At 52.1% G+C, this 16,003-nt stretch overlaps 1 protein-coding gene across 1 annotated transcript in view; it reads left to right on the forward strand.

Moving 5' to 3' along the window:
- Nucleotides 1-16,003, forward strand: part of PTPRS (protein tyrosine phosphatase receptor type S) — a 149,422-nt gene that overhangs the window by 78,525 nt on the left and 54,894 nt on the right. The window contains exons 5-6 of the mRNA XM_079328149.1: nucleotides 75-263; nucleotides 9,780-9,890. Of these exons, the coding sequence (XP_079184275.1) occupies nucleotides 75-263; nucleotides 9,780-9,890 (300 nt within the window). The remainder of the gene's footprint in view (nucleotides 1-74; nucleotides 264-9,779; nucleotides 9,891-16,003) is intronic.

A 16,003-nucleotide genomic window follows, 5' to 3' on the forward strand; every position in this document is an offset into this window, starting at 1 on the left:
CTTGCCTGGTGCTTTCCTGGGGCTGTTGCTGAAGCCTGGCCCCGTTTGAGCCTTGCCTTTGTTGCCCACCCCAGAGGACCAGCTGCCCCCGGGCTTCCCCAACATCGACATGGGCCCGCAGCTGAAGGTGGTGGAGCGGACACGCACGGCCACCATGCTCTGCGCGGCCAGCGGCAACCCCGACCCCGAGATCACCTGGTTCAAGGACTTCCTGCCCGTCGACCCCAGCGCCAGCAACGGCAGAATCAAACAGCTGAGATCAGGTAAGGGCTGGGCTGCGGCTGCGCCGTGACAGCAGGCACAGGCCTTTGCCCAGAGGGTCCTGGAGCAGAGAGGGCTGAGAGATGCAGCCCTGGGTTGGGGCGCTTGAGCTTTGCAGGAGCGGCTGCAGGTTCCACTTGGAGCCCTCCTGGTCTTCTCTGCTGCCCAGCTGGCATGAAGGGAATGGCAGCAGGGAATTCCATCCAGACAAGATCCCCGGATCACAGTATCTGGAGCTCAGAGGAAACTGGGGGCTGAGGGTTTGCTCCTCGGAGCAAGAACTGTCAAAGGAAGGAAGAACCTCTCTGGCACACACAGCTGGTGTAGGGCCGTGGTCAGGCAGCCTCTGCTGCCAGGCAGGTGCACAGGAGCCTCTCTGAGCTGTGCTGAAGAGCAGCTCCTGCAGGATGTCCCCAGCTCACGGCCCTGCAGCACGGCTGGAGAATGTTCCGGAGTGACCCCTCGCTGCCTCTGCCCGTGGAGTCCATCTCCACCAACAGATGTACCCCAGCTCCGTGGCTCTTGTCAGTTTTCCATCTCTCCCCATCTGCTTGTCCATCTGTCTCTCTTATTTGTTTTCTGTTTGCTGTTTTGTGTGTGTGGCAACGTGACATCTCTTAATATTCACGTTTCAGGAGCTGTTTTTGTACTTGTTAAATCTGCCAGTTCTCTGTGTGAGAGTGTGTGCAAGGAGGGCACAGGTGGATTTATTTCTGAGTACTACTGATAAAATACTTCCATTGATAGCTGCAAAAATGAAGCAAGTTTTGCAAGTTCTACCTTTTGACAAAAACTAACCCAAGAAATAATCCTTTTCACAAACTGCTGGGGCTGACTGCTTTGACCCAGCCTAGAGGAAAGGTGTCCATGGTTCATTTCTAAATTCTTTGGTGAAAGAAAGGAATTATTGTAGGCACAGGAAAAGCAGAGGCTTTGCTGAGGCAACTGGAGTTGATTTGTTCGTATTAGACCTTTCACAAGCTCTCCAGTAAAGTTATAACCAACTGCTCCTGCCCAGATCTCTGCTGGCCCTGGAGAAATCAGAGTTCTGACTCTGTCCTGCTGGATCTGGACAGCAAGGAATGGGAACATCTGGTTTTTCTCTTGCTCAGTTTGGCAAAGATTCTACATAAAAGCTTTTAGTTCTGTGGGCCACCAGTGGAAAGGTTTCAGCATAGCTGCAGTTTAATGTAGCTTTTACACACCTGCATAAATGCCTCCTTGTTCAGTGAAGCAAAGTTACAAACAGATCCTTAAACTGCTTTGTTGAATTAGAATGGCTTGTTGAATCCCACGAACGCAGATGAGATTGACCTCCCTGTTTTATCATAACAGCTGAGGCAAATGCAAATAAAAAAAATCACTCAGCATAAATAATGAGAGGTAAACTAGAATTATATCATGCTCTGTGACCATGATCTGAAGTGTGAGTAATGTACAGGCAGATTATTTTTAATACATTCATCATCTTGCTAGAATGCCTTTACTCTTTAGCTCGGTTTGATCTGGTGTTTTCCTTGAAGCCACCTGAGTGCTGCCTTTTTATTCCAGTGAATTTATTAACCTCAGAGTGAACCCTTGACCCTTCTGATAAATAGAAGATACCTGCTGAGATTTAATCTCATTTGCAGCTGCTTTAAACGAGTAAACTGGTGAAACCCTGCAGCATCCCTGTTGTGTGGCAGGAGTGCCGATCCTGGGGCGGCCGGGACTTCCCAGCTCTCCAATTGCACCTTGTTCTGCAAAGAGGGGCCTGAGGAAGTGCAAAGTATTGACATGAGGGTGGCTAATACGTAATTACTGATCATTAATATGTAATTATCGATCATTAATATGTAATCATTGGCGTTGAAATGCCCAGTGTCAGCCCCCGTGTGCGGGAGGGAGACAAGGCCGAGGCAGACCCGAGCATGGGATTGAGTGAGGCCTGCCTGAGCTGCCAACCCAGATCTCCATTTGACACATTCATCTTCCCAGAAAACAGCCTCTGCCAGCAGCAAACACCTCTGCTGCCAGGAGGGTGGAACTGGCACAGCCCAGGGCCTGGGGCAGCTCCAGGACATGGCTGAGGCCTCTGGGGCCTGAGGGCTTGGCCTGAGGAGCAGGGAGCTCTGCAGCTGCAGCTCTGCTGCGCTTTGTGCCGGCAGCGCAGGGAGCAGAGGAGGGAATTCTCCCTGTGAGGTGCCCAGAGGAGAGGAGGGAATTCTCCCCTGGGATGCCCAGAGGTGAGGAGGGAATTCTCCCGTGAGGTGCCCAGAGGAGAGGAGGGAATTCTCCCCTGGGATGCCCAGAGGTGAGGAGGGAATTCTCCCTGTGAGGTGCCCAGAGGAGAGGAGGGAATTCTCCCCTGGGATGCCCAGAGGTGAGGAGGGAATTCTCCCTGTGAGGTGCCCAGAGGAGAGGAAGGAATTCTCCCCTGGGATGCCCAGAGGTGAGGAGGGAATTCTCCCGTGAGATGCCCAGAGGTGAGGAGGGAATTCTCCCCTGAGATGCCCAGAGGTGAGGAGGGAATTCTCCCGTGAGATGCCCAGAGGTGAGGAGGGAATTCTCCCGTGAGGTGTCCAGAGGAGAGGAAGGAATTCTCCCGTGAGGTGCCAGGGCAGCTGTGGCTGTCCCTGCATCCCAGCCAGGCTCAGTGCTGGGTTGGAGCAGTGGCTCAGGGAGGTTTCCCTGCCAGGGAGGGATTTGTAGGTTCCCCAGCCCCGAGCAGCCGGGATTAGAGATGGGAGCACAGACACCCCGATCCCTGGGGATGGACAAGGCCACGGAGCACAGGGGGCTTCAGGGCTGAGTTTTTATCAATATGTGAGTTAGTGGCAAGTGCACAAATGAGCTCATTAAAAGGAGCAAGTGAAATGTCAGACAAGCAGCTCTGCTTGTCGGGTTCCAGGCCCGGATTGGTTCTCGTTTGTGTAAAATCTATTTGCTGGCAATAAAACAGAGCCCTGGGACCGTGGTCATTCCATTCCCACCACCCCAGGAGCCCATTTGGAATGTGGGTGAGACATCATTAACCACAGTGGTTTCCCTCTCTCGGATGTTTCTGCTTCCCCTTTTCTCTCCAGATAAAATGTCCAAGTTGGAAATCTTTTAACTCTTGGGGTTTGGGCTGAGTGCAGGGCTCGGTTGTCAGTCAGAGGAGAATGGGAAGAAGCTCTGTCTGGGCTCTGCTTCCCATAGCACCATGAGCATCTCAGCCTTAGAGATCCAGCTTGGACAGGAGTTTAAGTGGCCTTGGAAAATGGAGATTTCTGCTTATCTTGGGACATTTAAAGCAGAGGGCAAAGCCAATGTCCTCTGCTCAGCTGCCATCTAGGGGGAACATGGGAGGCAGCCTTCAGCCACCTTCCTCAGCACTCAAACACTAAAACCTTTTATGTCTTTGTGTGTGTCTTCTGTTTTCTAAATAACTGGCTATAACAAGCTTTTCTTTTCTTTTCTTTTTCACTTTTTATTTAACATTCAGAGACCTTTGGTAAGTTTGTTCAATTAAAAACAAAATTTTAATCAAACCAAAAAAACCCCAAACCTGCTGATGTGCAGATTTGTAACCCTTGCCCTTTAAACTAATTCCTTTGTAACAGCTTCTTGAGAGGCATGCTCTGCATTTCTTCTACTAACTCTTTCAGTAGGGATGTTCTGCCCCTCTAAATTAATTTCTGCAGGGGTATTGCAGGCTACAAAAAAAAAAAAAAAAAAAAAAAAAAAAGAATAGTAATAATAATTCTAATTAATTTATTTATATAAAGAGATAACAGCTAAATATGAACCTCCTAACATTGGATAGATTTTTTTTTTTTTTTTTTTTTTTTTTTTTTTTGTATCTTAGCAACAGTTGTCCTGGAATTCCCCAGTTACACAATAGCTTGTACCCTGGAACTGTGATAATTGTGTTCACACCTGCAGGAGGTCTTGGAGTTTCACATCTAATGGGGTTATTGGCATTTTGAGGAGGGAGAATTGGGGGTGCAGCATTTCCAAACTGAAGCTGTAAATCACAGGTGGCTGAGGGGAAGGGCTGGGGGAGGGAAGAGCCCCCCACAGCCCCTCTGCAGCCCCAGAAGGCAGGACCTGTCCAGAGCTCCTGTCTATTCCTGTGGGGCCATGTCCCCCTTCTTCCCCCCTTGTTCCCACCCTTATTTCCCCCTTGTTCCCTCCCTTATTTCCATCCTTGTTTCCCCCTTGTTTCCCCCCTTATTTCCATCCTTGTTTCCCCCCTTTTTTCCCCCCTTGTTTCCTCCTTGTTTCCCCCCTTATTTCCATTTTTGTTTCCCCCTGTTTCCCCCTTTTCCCCCCAGTTCCCAGGACAGGGGGGCTGCAGCTGCCAGCCAGACCCAGCAGTGCAGATCTGCAGGGACCCCGGTGGTTTCCTGCTTGTCTGGAGCCAGAGCTGCTGCAGCCCTGGGGAGAGCTCAGCACACACATGCTGCCACACGTGGCCTGGCAGAAGGTGGGGATGTGTGTTCTGTCATTTCCATGGCAATGGTGACTGTCCCCTCTCCCTCTGCTCCTCCCAGGCTCAGAGAGCCCGTGGGCAGCTCGGCATGTGGGGAGCCAGGGAAGGGGTGGTGGGAGAGCAGACCCCGTCCTCGGTGACAGGGGACACCTGCAGGGGAGTTCTGCCTGGCACCATCTTGGGCCTTTCTAATCCAGAGGCAAGGCCTTAATCTGCCTTTTGCCTCTGATGCTGAACCCAGGGCTGGCCATCTGGGCTCCTGCAGCCTCAAAATTTGCCCTAAATAGCAGATCTGGAGATCCAGGGAGGCTGTGCAAGGCAGTGTGAAAAGTCTGCACGTAGCATCTCAAAAGCAGCTTTTCACTCCAAAAGTCAGCATCCAGTGTGAGCTTTTCCTCTGGTCCTCCTCTAGACCCTGGCAGCCCCAGGCACGAGCTCATGCCCTGTACAGGACATGGTGCCTCCCCTGCACCCCCATCACCCCACACCAAAACCCTCCAGGACCTGTCAGAGTTCCTCAGAATAACTAGTGGAGTGAACATTCTCTTCCAGCCCCTCCTGCTGCCCCTGTGTTGAACATGGAGCTGGTTAGATGTGAAACTCCAACAGTGAAAATCTCCCATCTGTGTCTGTGCCCACCCAAAGGGCTGCTGGGGCTCATGTAACTCAAATTCAGGCGTGGGGCATTATCCCAAAGCTGCCCTGCCCCTCCCCGTGGGCCAGAGTTCAAGCTGGGGAGCCCAGGGTGGCACTGCCTGCTCTCCAGAGCCCTGTCCCCAGGCCAGGCTGTCCCCAGAGCTGCTGGCAGCCCCTGCCCAGAGGAGCAGGAGTGACAAACCTGCTCTGGCACAAGAAGTAATACTGATGTTGTGTCTGGGCTTGCACAGCTCCAACTTCCAGCATGTTTCTGCTGTCAATTAGAGTGAGCTTTTGCAGGAAACTGCCAGGCTTAGCCAAGGCCAGAGAAGCTTTTGAGCCATGGGTGATGTTGGGATCTCTTCCCCTCCTCTACCCTCTTCCCATTAGCCTTGTTCCATATTGGTGCCACAGATGGCAGATTTTCACTCCAATTTTGAGACAGAAGGATGTATCAGAGGCTGTTTTTATTTCCACTGAATTGATCTATAACCTTTTGCTGCTTTATCTCTCTCTCTTGCTTTTTAAACCTTCCTGCCACCTCCTGGGTGGGGATCTGCCCAAGTCCACGCTCCCCCACCTCTTCCAAGTGCTGTTCTCCAACCTTTGTCCTGAGAGCTAACAACCTGCTTCATTAACCTTAGCTAGTTCCTAATCCTAACTAGATGCTAACTTCTCTAGCTAATAACCTAACCTCATAACTAGAAGCTGAGTCTAACTAGAGTCTAATCCCTAACACTATAATGCCTCTGTTCCCTTATCTCCCTTGAAAAATAAAGGTGAACTCTAATTAGTGTCTCTATATTTTTACCTTCTATCCTGAGAATGGAGGCCTGAACCACAGCAGAGGGATGAGCAGGGCTGAAGGATAAGGAGGGAAGGGGTTTTTGGTGATTAAGGCAGAAGATTGGCACGGAGGAGGCTTTGACTCCTGTTCTTGCCTCTGCCAGTCTTCCCTCCGTGACCTTGGGCAAGTTGCTTCACCTCTACCTCAGTTTCCCCGTGGGTAAAGCAGGATCACAGCTCTGCTGTTCCTCCCCAGGGATGAGGAGAGGGTGAGAGCTGATGTTTGTCACTTCATGTGCTCTGGAGCCCTGGCTGGGAGTGCTGCAGAGTGGCAGCAGCGTCACCACTGCAGGGCAGCTCGTGCATCTCTCCCTAGGGAGAGGCAACATTGGTGCTGTGGGATCTGCCCTGTTCTCAGGATTGGGGTAAAAAACTCCAACTGAAGCCCTTCTGTGATAAGTGCTGAATGCCACTGTGAGCAAAAGGACCTGCCATGTTTGCAAAGGAAGATGGTTTGGATGAGCCCCGGGGTCAGAAGGGGAGCAGGGGCTTTACCCTGGCTGTCACTCCCTCCCAGTGCAGCCCTGCCCAGGCTGGGCACGGAGAGACACAGGAGGGGCTTGCACTCAAACAGCCCAAGGGAGAGGCAGCCAGCAGGCAAGGGCAGCAGGGCTCTGCTCTCCACACAGCCCCTCCTGCAGGAGCTTCCAGGTTCCTGTCCCCTCTTCAGGCCCAGACCTGCCTCAGTCCCTGTGGGATGGCCAGAGCTCCCCAGCAGGACCTGCACTGAGCTCCTCACATCTGTGCCAACAGCTGAAGTGTGGAGCTGGGCATTTGCTGGCCAAGGTGGGACCAAACTGCAGCTTAATGTGGGCAAGGGCCCTCATGTCCCTGTCCCTGCCTGGGCTAACACTGCCCTGATGCCAACCCTGGCCCCAGCAGTGGGGAATGTAAATGCAGGGTCATGATGTGTCCAGTGAGTAGCAAACAGTAGTTGAGAGCCTGAGTGGTTTCTTTCCATTCCTACAACAAAATGGAGCCAGTCTTGAGCCTTTTGAAGCCAAGAGCCACAGAGGCTCTGCCAGCAGCCAGCTGGACTGGGCTGCTTCAGAGGACACCTAAAGTACCCCAGGCCCTCTTCAGTGTCCTGTCATTTAAGATGATAGAGACCAGGAAGTTTCCTACTGGGAACTGTCTTCCTTGACTCAGGTCCTTTTCCCACAGGCAGTGCAGGTGTTTGGGGTTTTGCAGTCATTTCACTCATTTTCTTTGTTTTCTTTGCAGAAGGTACACCGATCCGAGGTAAGACACCCCAGCTCACTCACTCACCCACTCTCCAAACACTTCTCTCCACACAGATCCCGTTCCATTGCCCTCTGCTCAATACAGATTTGTGTTGTTGTTATGTTTTCTTGTCCTGCTTCACCTCTGGATATTTCTTTTTTTTATACCTGTCTTTATTTTATCTATGGTTATAATGTCCTTTTTTGTTTGCTGGGTGCACTTGGTAATACTGATCCTGTTATTCTAATAACGTCTCCGGCTGCGCTGCCTCAGATTTATGGCAGAGTTTTAAGAGCTAATCTCTCCAGGACTATGAAGGACTGAAGTTTATCTCCAGCATTAAATGCTCTCAAAGCTTGGTAAACACTTAGGACCTTCTCTTGATTGGTGCAAAGTGCTCCTGAGCTGCTGATGGTGATGAGAGTTTTCCAGTCCTTTGCTCAGGCAGATCTCCAGCACTTACCATCTCAGTGTACTCATTTGTTTGGCTCCAGAGCCTCTTTCCACCTCCTCCCCACTCTCTTACCCTTAGGTTTCTCGGGGAAAGATCCATGGTAAGTAGCTTCTGTCTCTTTAATGGAGTCAAAAATTGACCTCAAGCTGAAAGGCAGGAGGAGTTGGGTGTGCACCCCTTGAAAACACTGCTTTGGTTTTATCTCCACTGACACATTTAAAATTCCATCCTTCTCCGCTGGTAAAAGCAACAGGAGGTGCAGTAGGTGAGATTTACGTGTTCACACATCATCTCTGTTGGCTCCTGACAAGTGCTGAACACTCCTCACCCTCCCTGCAGCCTCATTTCTGCCATTGCCTTGACCACAGGGGTGGGGAGTGGGCAGGGGGGGGAGGGCTGAGTCCCCATTCCCCAGGAAACGCTTCCCACTGCAGTCCCTGCTCCCCTTCCTGCTCTGGAGTGAGGCTTCATCTCCCCTGGGCACTCTCACTCCAGTGATGCTCATGAGCAGCACAGAAAATGTATCTGGAACCAATGGAAACAACCCACAGATTTGTCCAAATTAACAGAAATTTCTGGGAAAACTCACCAGCCATCTTTCCACCCAAGTGGAGCTCCCCAGCAGCAGAGCTGGAGCTGTAATTCCACATGAAATATGCTCAGCTGGGTGCTCAGTGGGAAGCTCCAGCCAGTTTGGGTTTAACTCCTGTCATGCTGAAATACCCACAGATTCTTTTGGAATGGATTTTGTTTGGTTTATTGGCCTGGGTGGGGGTTTGGGGGGGTTTAATTCCCTCTGTTCTGCCTTTGGGAGCTCCCAGGCACAGGGGTGCTGTGGAGAATTGCTCACAGCCCAGCCTGTCCCAAATCCTGTCCCAGCCCCACGTCCCCCCAGCAGCACACGCAGAGGAACGTGAGCTCTGTGTCCTCGGTGAGCACACTGCTTTTTCCTGCCTGAAAAGGCTGTATCTGCAACCAACAATGATCTCATTTGCACTCCTCTCACTTAAGATTTTATCAATACTATTACACTGAGCTGGAATTGTTTGGTTTTCATATTTAGGTGGGGTTTTTTTCCAGAGATGGAAGTTAGGAGTCTTACCACATGTGAGCTCTGTCCATATCTGTAGTATAATCATGTACTCCTAATACATAAAACATTTGAGAGCCTGTTGAATTATTTATGTAGTATGTATTTTAACTGGAGTTTTGCAGGGATGAAGCCTTCTGAGGTAAATGAGGCAATTTTCTTCCATGTAGTTCCATGCTGCATCTCTCTGCATATTTGCTGACAGGAATCTTTAGTTTGGGCTCTGGGTATATTCTTGTCGTCTGTAATAATATACAAGTTTAAGAAAAACCTTAATCCTTTTGGCCCAGATGATGTAAACCATGCAGGCAATTTTGAAGTTCCAATGCAGTATTTACAGGGTTTTCCCTGAAGAATATTTGCTATCAGTAAGGTGCTCTTATCTCTGGTAGGCTTCCTGAGGAGCAGGTATTGGGCACAAAACAAAGGCAGCAGTGATAGAAATTCCCCAGGCAGTGGGTGACAAAGCCTTTCACTTTTATGGTCACTGCTTCAAATTGAGCAAGGGAAAGTCAACTGCCTGCTGATGGATTTCTGGGGATCGCAGTAATATGGATTATTGAGGCTGATTTCGGGAGTTCTGGTGCAGAACGCCTGCATTGCAGAAGCCACAAAACTCGGTGCTTTTGCTGATGGGTTCGGGACAAAGAGCAGCACCGACAGAGGGGGGTTGGATTTTCTCGTGCTGCCGGGTCGGTGCGCAGGCACAGCCCGAGCCCCAGCTCCCGCCGGGGCCGCCGGCGCTCCGGGCTGTGCCTGCCCAGCCCGCAGGGCCCTGACCGCGTGTCTGTGCTGCCGTGTCTCCCCCGCAGGTGGGCTGCAGATCGAGAGCAGCGAGGAGACGGACCAGGGCAAGTACGAGTGCGTGGCCAGCAACAGCGCCGGGGTGCGCTACTCGTCCCCCGCTAACCTTTACGTGAGAGGTAGGGAGCACAGCGGCTCAGCGGCGTCAGCATCCCCCAGACCCAGCCTGGACCCTGCCCCACCTATTCCACCCTTCCCGAGGGGGCACAGAGGCACCAGCCTCCCCCAGCCCTGCCCCACCTATTCCATCCTTCCCGAGGGGGCTCAGCGGCACCAGCCTCCCCCAGACCCAGCCTGGACCCTGCCCCACCTATTCCATCCTTCCCGAGGGGGCTCAGCGGCACCAGCCTCCCCCAGACCCAGCCTGGACCCTGCCCCAGCCTATTCCATCCTTCCTGAGGGGGCTCAGCGGCACCAGCATCCCCCAGACCCAGCCTGGACCCTGCCCCAGCCTATTCCATCCTTCCTGAGGGGGCTCAGCGGCACCAGCATCCCCCAGACCCAGCCTGGACCCTGCCCCACCTATTCCATCCTTCCTGAGGGGGCTCAGCGGCACCAGCATCCCCCCAGACCCAGCCTGTACCCTGCCCCAGGCTATTCCATCCTCCCTGAGGGAGCTCAGCGGCACCAGCCTCCCCCAGCCCTGCCAAGACCCTGCCCCAGCCTATTCCATCCTTCCCGAGGGGGCTCAGCGGCACCAGCATCCCCCAGCCCTGCCCCAGACCATCCCACCCCTCCCGGGGGGCACCCCGAACCCCTTCTGGGGCCCCAGGGCAGGGCTGGCTCACCCATGGCCGAGTCAAGAGAGACCCAAGAGAGGGCACCCCAAAATCTGCCAGGGTCAGCCTGCAGAGCCCACGGGGGAGCGAATCCCTGGGGCTGGGGAGAGTTCCCGTCCCTCCCGGGGCATCCCCGCCCTGGGCAGCAGCTGCTCCCGGTTCTGGGTGTGAGAGGAGGGCTGGACCCTGCCAGCATTGTCACTGCTGCCCCACTGCAGCAGGTGCATTGTCACTGCCCCCAGCCCCACTGCAGCAGGTGCATTGTCACTGGTGCCCCATTGCAGCAGGTGCATTGTCCCTGCCCCCAGCCCCACTGCAGCAGGTGCATTGTCACTGCTGCCCCACTGCAGCAGGTGCATTGTCACTGCCCCCAGCCCCACTGCAGCAGGTGCATTGTCACTGGTGCCCCATTGCAGCAGGTGCATTGTCACTGCTGCCCCACTGCAGCAGGTGCATTGTCACTGCCCCCAGCCCCACTGCAGCAGGTGCATTGTCACTGGTGCCCCATTGCAGCAGGTGCATTGTCCCTGCCCCCAGCCCCACTGCAGCAGGTGCATTGTCACTGGTGCCCCATTGCAGCAGGTGCATTGTCACTGCTGCCCCACTGCAGCAGGTGCATTGTCACTGGTGCCCCACTGCAGCAGGTGCATTGTCACTGCTGCCCCACTGCAGCAGGCGCATTGTCACTGCCCCCAGCCCCACTGCAGCAGGTGCATTGTCACTGCTGTCCTCAGCCCCATTGCAGCAGGTGCATTGTCACTGCCCCCAGCCCCACTGCAGCAGGTGCATTGTCACTGCTGCCCCACTGCAGCAGGTGCATTGTCCCTGCTCTCCTCAGCCCCATTGCAGCAGGTGCATTGTCCCTGGTGTCCCATTGCAGCAGGTGCATTGTCCCTGCTCTCCTCAGCCCCACTGCAGCAGGTGCATTGTCCCTGCTCTCCTCAGCCCCATTGCAGCAGGTGCATTGTCCCTGCCCCCAGCCCCACTGCAGCAGGTGCATTGTCACTGCTGCCCCACTGCAGCAGGTGCATTGTCCCTGCTCTCCTCAGCCCCATTGCAGCAGGTGCATTGTCCCTGCCCCCAGCCCCACTGCAGCAGGTGCATTGTCACTGCTGCCCCACTGCAGCAGGTGCATTGTCCCTGCTCTCCTCAGCCCCATTGCAGCAGGTGCATTGTCCCTGGTGTCCCATTGCAGCAGGTGCATTGTCCCTGCTCTCCCCAGCCCCATTGCAGCAGGTGCATTGTCCCTGCCCCCAGCCCCATTGCAGCAGGTGCATTGTCCCTGCTCTCCTCAGCCCCAGGTGCTTTTCCCTCTGCCCCGTTGCAGTCATTTGTCCCTGGTTCCCTGGGCACAGATTGAGGCCCCCAGCCCCCAGCCATCCCTGCCCCAGTGCAGCCCCCTGCCCCCACAGAGGGAACACATGACAGGGGATTGGCTTCTGCCTGATGCCCCTCGATGTTCTCCCACCCCAGGGGCCAACAGCCTCTCCACTTTCTCTTGCTCTGTTCTCTCTGACCTGTAATATTTTGTGTGTGGCTTTGGTTTAACATCTTTCCACAGCAAAAACCCTTTTGGTAACGAGAGAGCAGGGCTGGTCCTTCTCAATTTAAAAACAAAACAAAACAAAAATTTAAAAAATACCATTGGGAGGAAAAAACAAAGTTCCATCCCAGCAACGTTCCCATTTCCATCCCATCGACAGAGGAGGCGCCTCCCACCCCTGTGAATCTGCAGCCCAGTGCAGAGCCATGCTCCTGTGTGCACTCCTTTCTCTCTCTCTTTCTCTCTCTCGTGTCTCACGCTCACTAAATCACATGCACATGGAGAGAAGGCTTTTAATAATTTAATGTTTCCAAGCTAAATTTTTAAATAGCCTTTTGTGGCCAGCTGGAAAATTGCGTTTGAAATTTGCCCTGTCGCCTGGGCCCCGAAATTCTGCTTTTGGGAACATAAATCTGGATCTGATACTAATTCAGGGCTGAATCCATTGCAGACAGCTTAGCTGGAACGATTTGGGTTCTTTAAAAAAAAAAAAAACAAAAAAAAAACTGAAAAGAAATTAAACAGGAAAAATGTGGGGATTTTTCATTATTGTTTTGTTTATAAATTTCCTCAACTCTTCTGGCCACTCGGAACTGCCCAGGAGACAAAGGTTGTGAGTGGGTGTTGTCTCCACACCTGGATGAGAGGGCTGCAGGTGCCACCCTGCCTGCCAACAGCAGAACTGCCGAGAGAGTGCAGAAAGCAGCAAGGGCCAGCTCGGCCTGTGGGTTGGGTGCTTTTCATGCTGTTTAATTCCTTGTTTCTTGTGTGTTAATATCGTGGAAAGGTAACAAATTTCTGAAATGGATTTGCTTTGGTGGGAGGGAGAGTTCATGCACATTTTTCTTCCCGTTTTTTGTTTTGGAAGAGTCTCGAGCACTCTTGTGTTTCCAATTGACTTGTTTCTCCCATAACATGCTTGTCTCTATAGACCACCTGGGATAGGAGTTGTAAGTTTGAACATTGCAAGGAAATGGTTTGGTTTGGTTTTGCTTTTCTTTTCCTTCTTCTAATGATTTCTTTTTTTTCCTTATGGAGTCCCGTGGTGGAGTCAGAGCGAGCAGGGCTGGGTGTGGGGCTGGGGGGAGCCCTTGCCAGGAGCACAGCTGCAGGCAGGAGGGAGGGAGAGTCCTGCTGGGCTCAGCACCCCTGGCTCTGAGCTGGCTCTGAGCTGACTCTGAGCCAGGACTGCTCCAGCCCGGCTCCCTGCGCAGCTTGGTTGGGCTTCAGGGATGGGAGGGGAGCCATAGGAAGGCAGGAAAGAGGGTCGTTACTATCTTCATTTTTTTTTTCCTTTCTTTTTATTTTGGTTAAGAGAAAAAAAAAATCAATCAATTTGCAGCTGACAGCCTTGAGAAGGCCTTTTTTTACTCTCTCTGTGTTTCCCCTATTTTTCTCTTCTCCTCATGTCATTGTGTTCCGCATCAAACCCCCTTAACATCCCTCAGAGCTACGAGAAGGTTGGTGTGGTTTTTTTCTTTTTTACTTTCTTTACCCACATTTTTACATTCGTAAGAGAAAAAAAAAAAAAAAAGAACAAAAAAAAAATTAAAAATGAAAAGAGAAAAAGCAAGAAATCTTTAAGATGAGCGAGACCCGCGCGTTGGCGGGTCTCACGGAGATGAGTTGAGTTGCATTGTGGGCCTCTCTATGCATCCTTTGGTAATGTTGCTGAGTTCTTGCACTTCTTTGTCGTCATGGTTACCTTGCCGTTTGGACATTGGGCCTGATGCATGATAGGAGAATGTAACAATCTTCTTTGCATGCCACTTTTTAAATTAATTATGAATTATTTTCTCGATATATAAATATGTATGGTTTCTTTTCGTTATACGATTCTGGTTTCTTTGAAGTGGATTTACTCTTACGTTCCAAATTTTGGTTCTGTTGGGTTTTTTGCTTTCTCTTGATTTCCTGTTTCTGTTTTGATTGGTTATGCTGTGCTGTAGTTTATTCCAAACGCATTGTGAGAAGCCAGTGTTCCTGCCCACCCGGTGGTAATGAACTCCTCAATCCCTGCAGGAGGAAAGGAGTCACACAGCTCTAACGCCTGTCCATGGAAGCCCTGCTATTTGGGACCAGCCTTTGTTTGGGGGAGGGAGGGATCTGGGAAGTGGAAAAGATGGTGAGAGCCCAGGGGTCATTCCAAGAGTCAGAGCAGACCCTGGGTCACGAATTCTTATTTATTTCTTGAGGTGTGGCTCTTGTTCCACCTCCTGCGCACAAAGAAAAGCCCTGACCCTGCTCCCAGGGCTTCCCCAGCCACAGAGCTCTCACTGCTCGCTGCCCAGTTCCCTCCAGTAACAGCAGGAGCAGGGGCTGTCTGCTCTGGCAGAGTTCCTGCTGCTCCCAAATCCCACCTGCTCCCTCTGGAGCACCCGGCAGTGCAGTGCCCCAGCTGCAGGCAGAGCCTGGCACGACCCCAGGGAGAAGGTGGCACCTTCCAGGAGTGCTGGGAGGGAAGGGCAGCTGCCTCCTGGCTCTGCCTCTCCCCATTTTCCTGCTCCCTTCCCTGGGATTTATCCATTGAAACCCTTCAGGCACGGCCAAGGCAGCACCTCCTTCCTGACGGAGCACAGGAGGAGAATGCAGCTGTGCAGCACTGCAGCAGTGCTGGGGCACATCTGGCAGCTGCAGCTATTGCAAACAGCAGCCAGCAATCTGGCCAGTGCCCGTGGAGCTGGAAATGCCTCTTTTCCCTCTTCTCACCTCCCTGTTTGTCCCCACGGAGCTCCTGCTGCCTCCCATGTGTGCTCCCAGTGGGAGGCACATGGGAGCAGAGCTGTGCAGTGTCAGTGGTGCCAGTGGTGCTTGGTGCTTCCCCGTGCCCAGTGAATGATGCCAGCCCTTCCCTGGCCTTGCCTTTCCCCTGCCCTCCCCTCTCAACCAGCTGCCAAAGGAGTGGCTTTCCTAGGGCACAGGTATTAAAGCTGTGTGATTTTTGAGAAATCCAGTGCAGTATTGACACAGTATCTGTCTCTCTCTTTCTCTCTCTCTCTCTTTCTCTCTGTCTGTCCTTCTCTTTTTTCTTAAAATGCTGAGATTTCAGTGCTCGGACCCTCAGTGCTGGTATTCTCCCCTCCCTTTCCGAGTCCCCCCCTCCCCGCAGGCACCAGGGTTCCCCTCCCAAATGCTGCAGTCCTGATCATTCTCTGGGAAGAGACCAGATGTGGCTCTTCTGACTTGGATACCAACAATAGCCAAAAAACATCCCCCAGTCCCAAGGCTCTTTTTAAAGAAAAAAAAGAAAAAACGCTTGTTCTATGAAAAAACAAAGGAATAGCATTTGAAATTAGGTTTTTCCCATCCCACCTCCCTCCTGCCTAGGACTAAAAGGTGATAATCACTCCTAATTACAGGATTTTCCTTCATGACTAGGAGTTTGAGTTTCAGGATTTAGGTGCAATTAAAAAGGGATTTATACGCCATTATTTTTTATTTGTTTATTTTCTCTTTTATAAAGTATTTCTAACATGGCCAAACTGCACTGCTGCTGCTAAGAATCTCTTGTGATCTGAGAAGGCTTGAAGATTAAATTCTTCCTTAAGAGCCAATAAAAATAATAGTAATGATAATGATATCAACAACAGCACACTAAAGCTAAATGGGATGTAATCATGATAGGCTGGAATGACACTGGGAGAGGAAATGGAGACTTGGCACCTGGCTAGAAGAGGTTGTGAGGTTTGCTGAAGTTGCAATCTCAGCCTGGTCTATAGAAGGTGTCCTGGGAGAACAGGATGGGCTCTGAGGTCCTCCCCACCCAGACCATGGGCATGGCTTGAAGGGAATGGAGAAGGGTTTGCCTGGTGTGTTCTTGCAGGTCAGATCATGCCTGTAATAACAGGGTGCTAAAGGGGGTGCCCAAGGGCAGAGCATCTTCCTGGGGACCTCAGAAGCAGGTGAGGTG

Source organism: Erithacus rubecula (genome assembly GCF_903797595.1).
Source record: "Erithacus rubecula genome assembly, chromosome: 28".
In the NCBI taxonomy this organism is placed as follows: Eukaryota; Metazoa; Chordata; class Aves; order Passeriformes; family Muscicapidae; genus Erithacus; species Erithacus rubecula.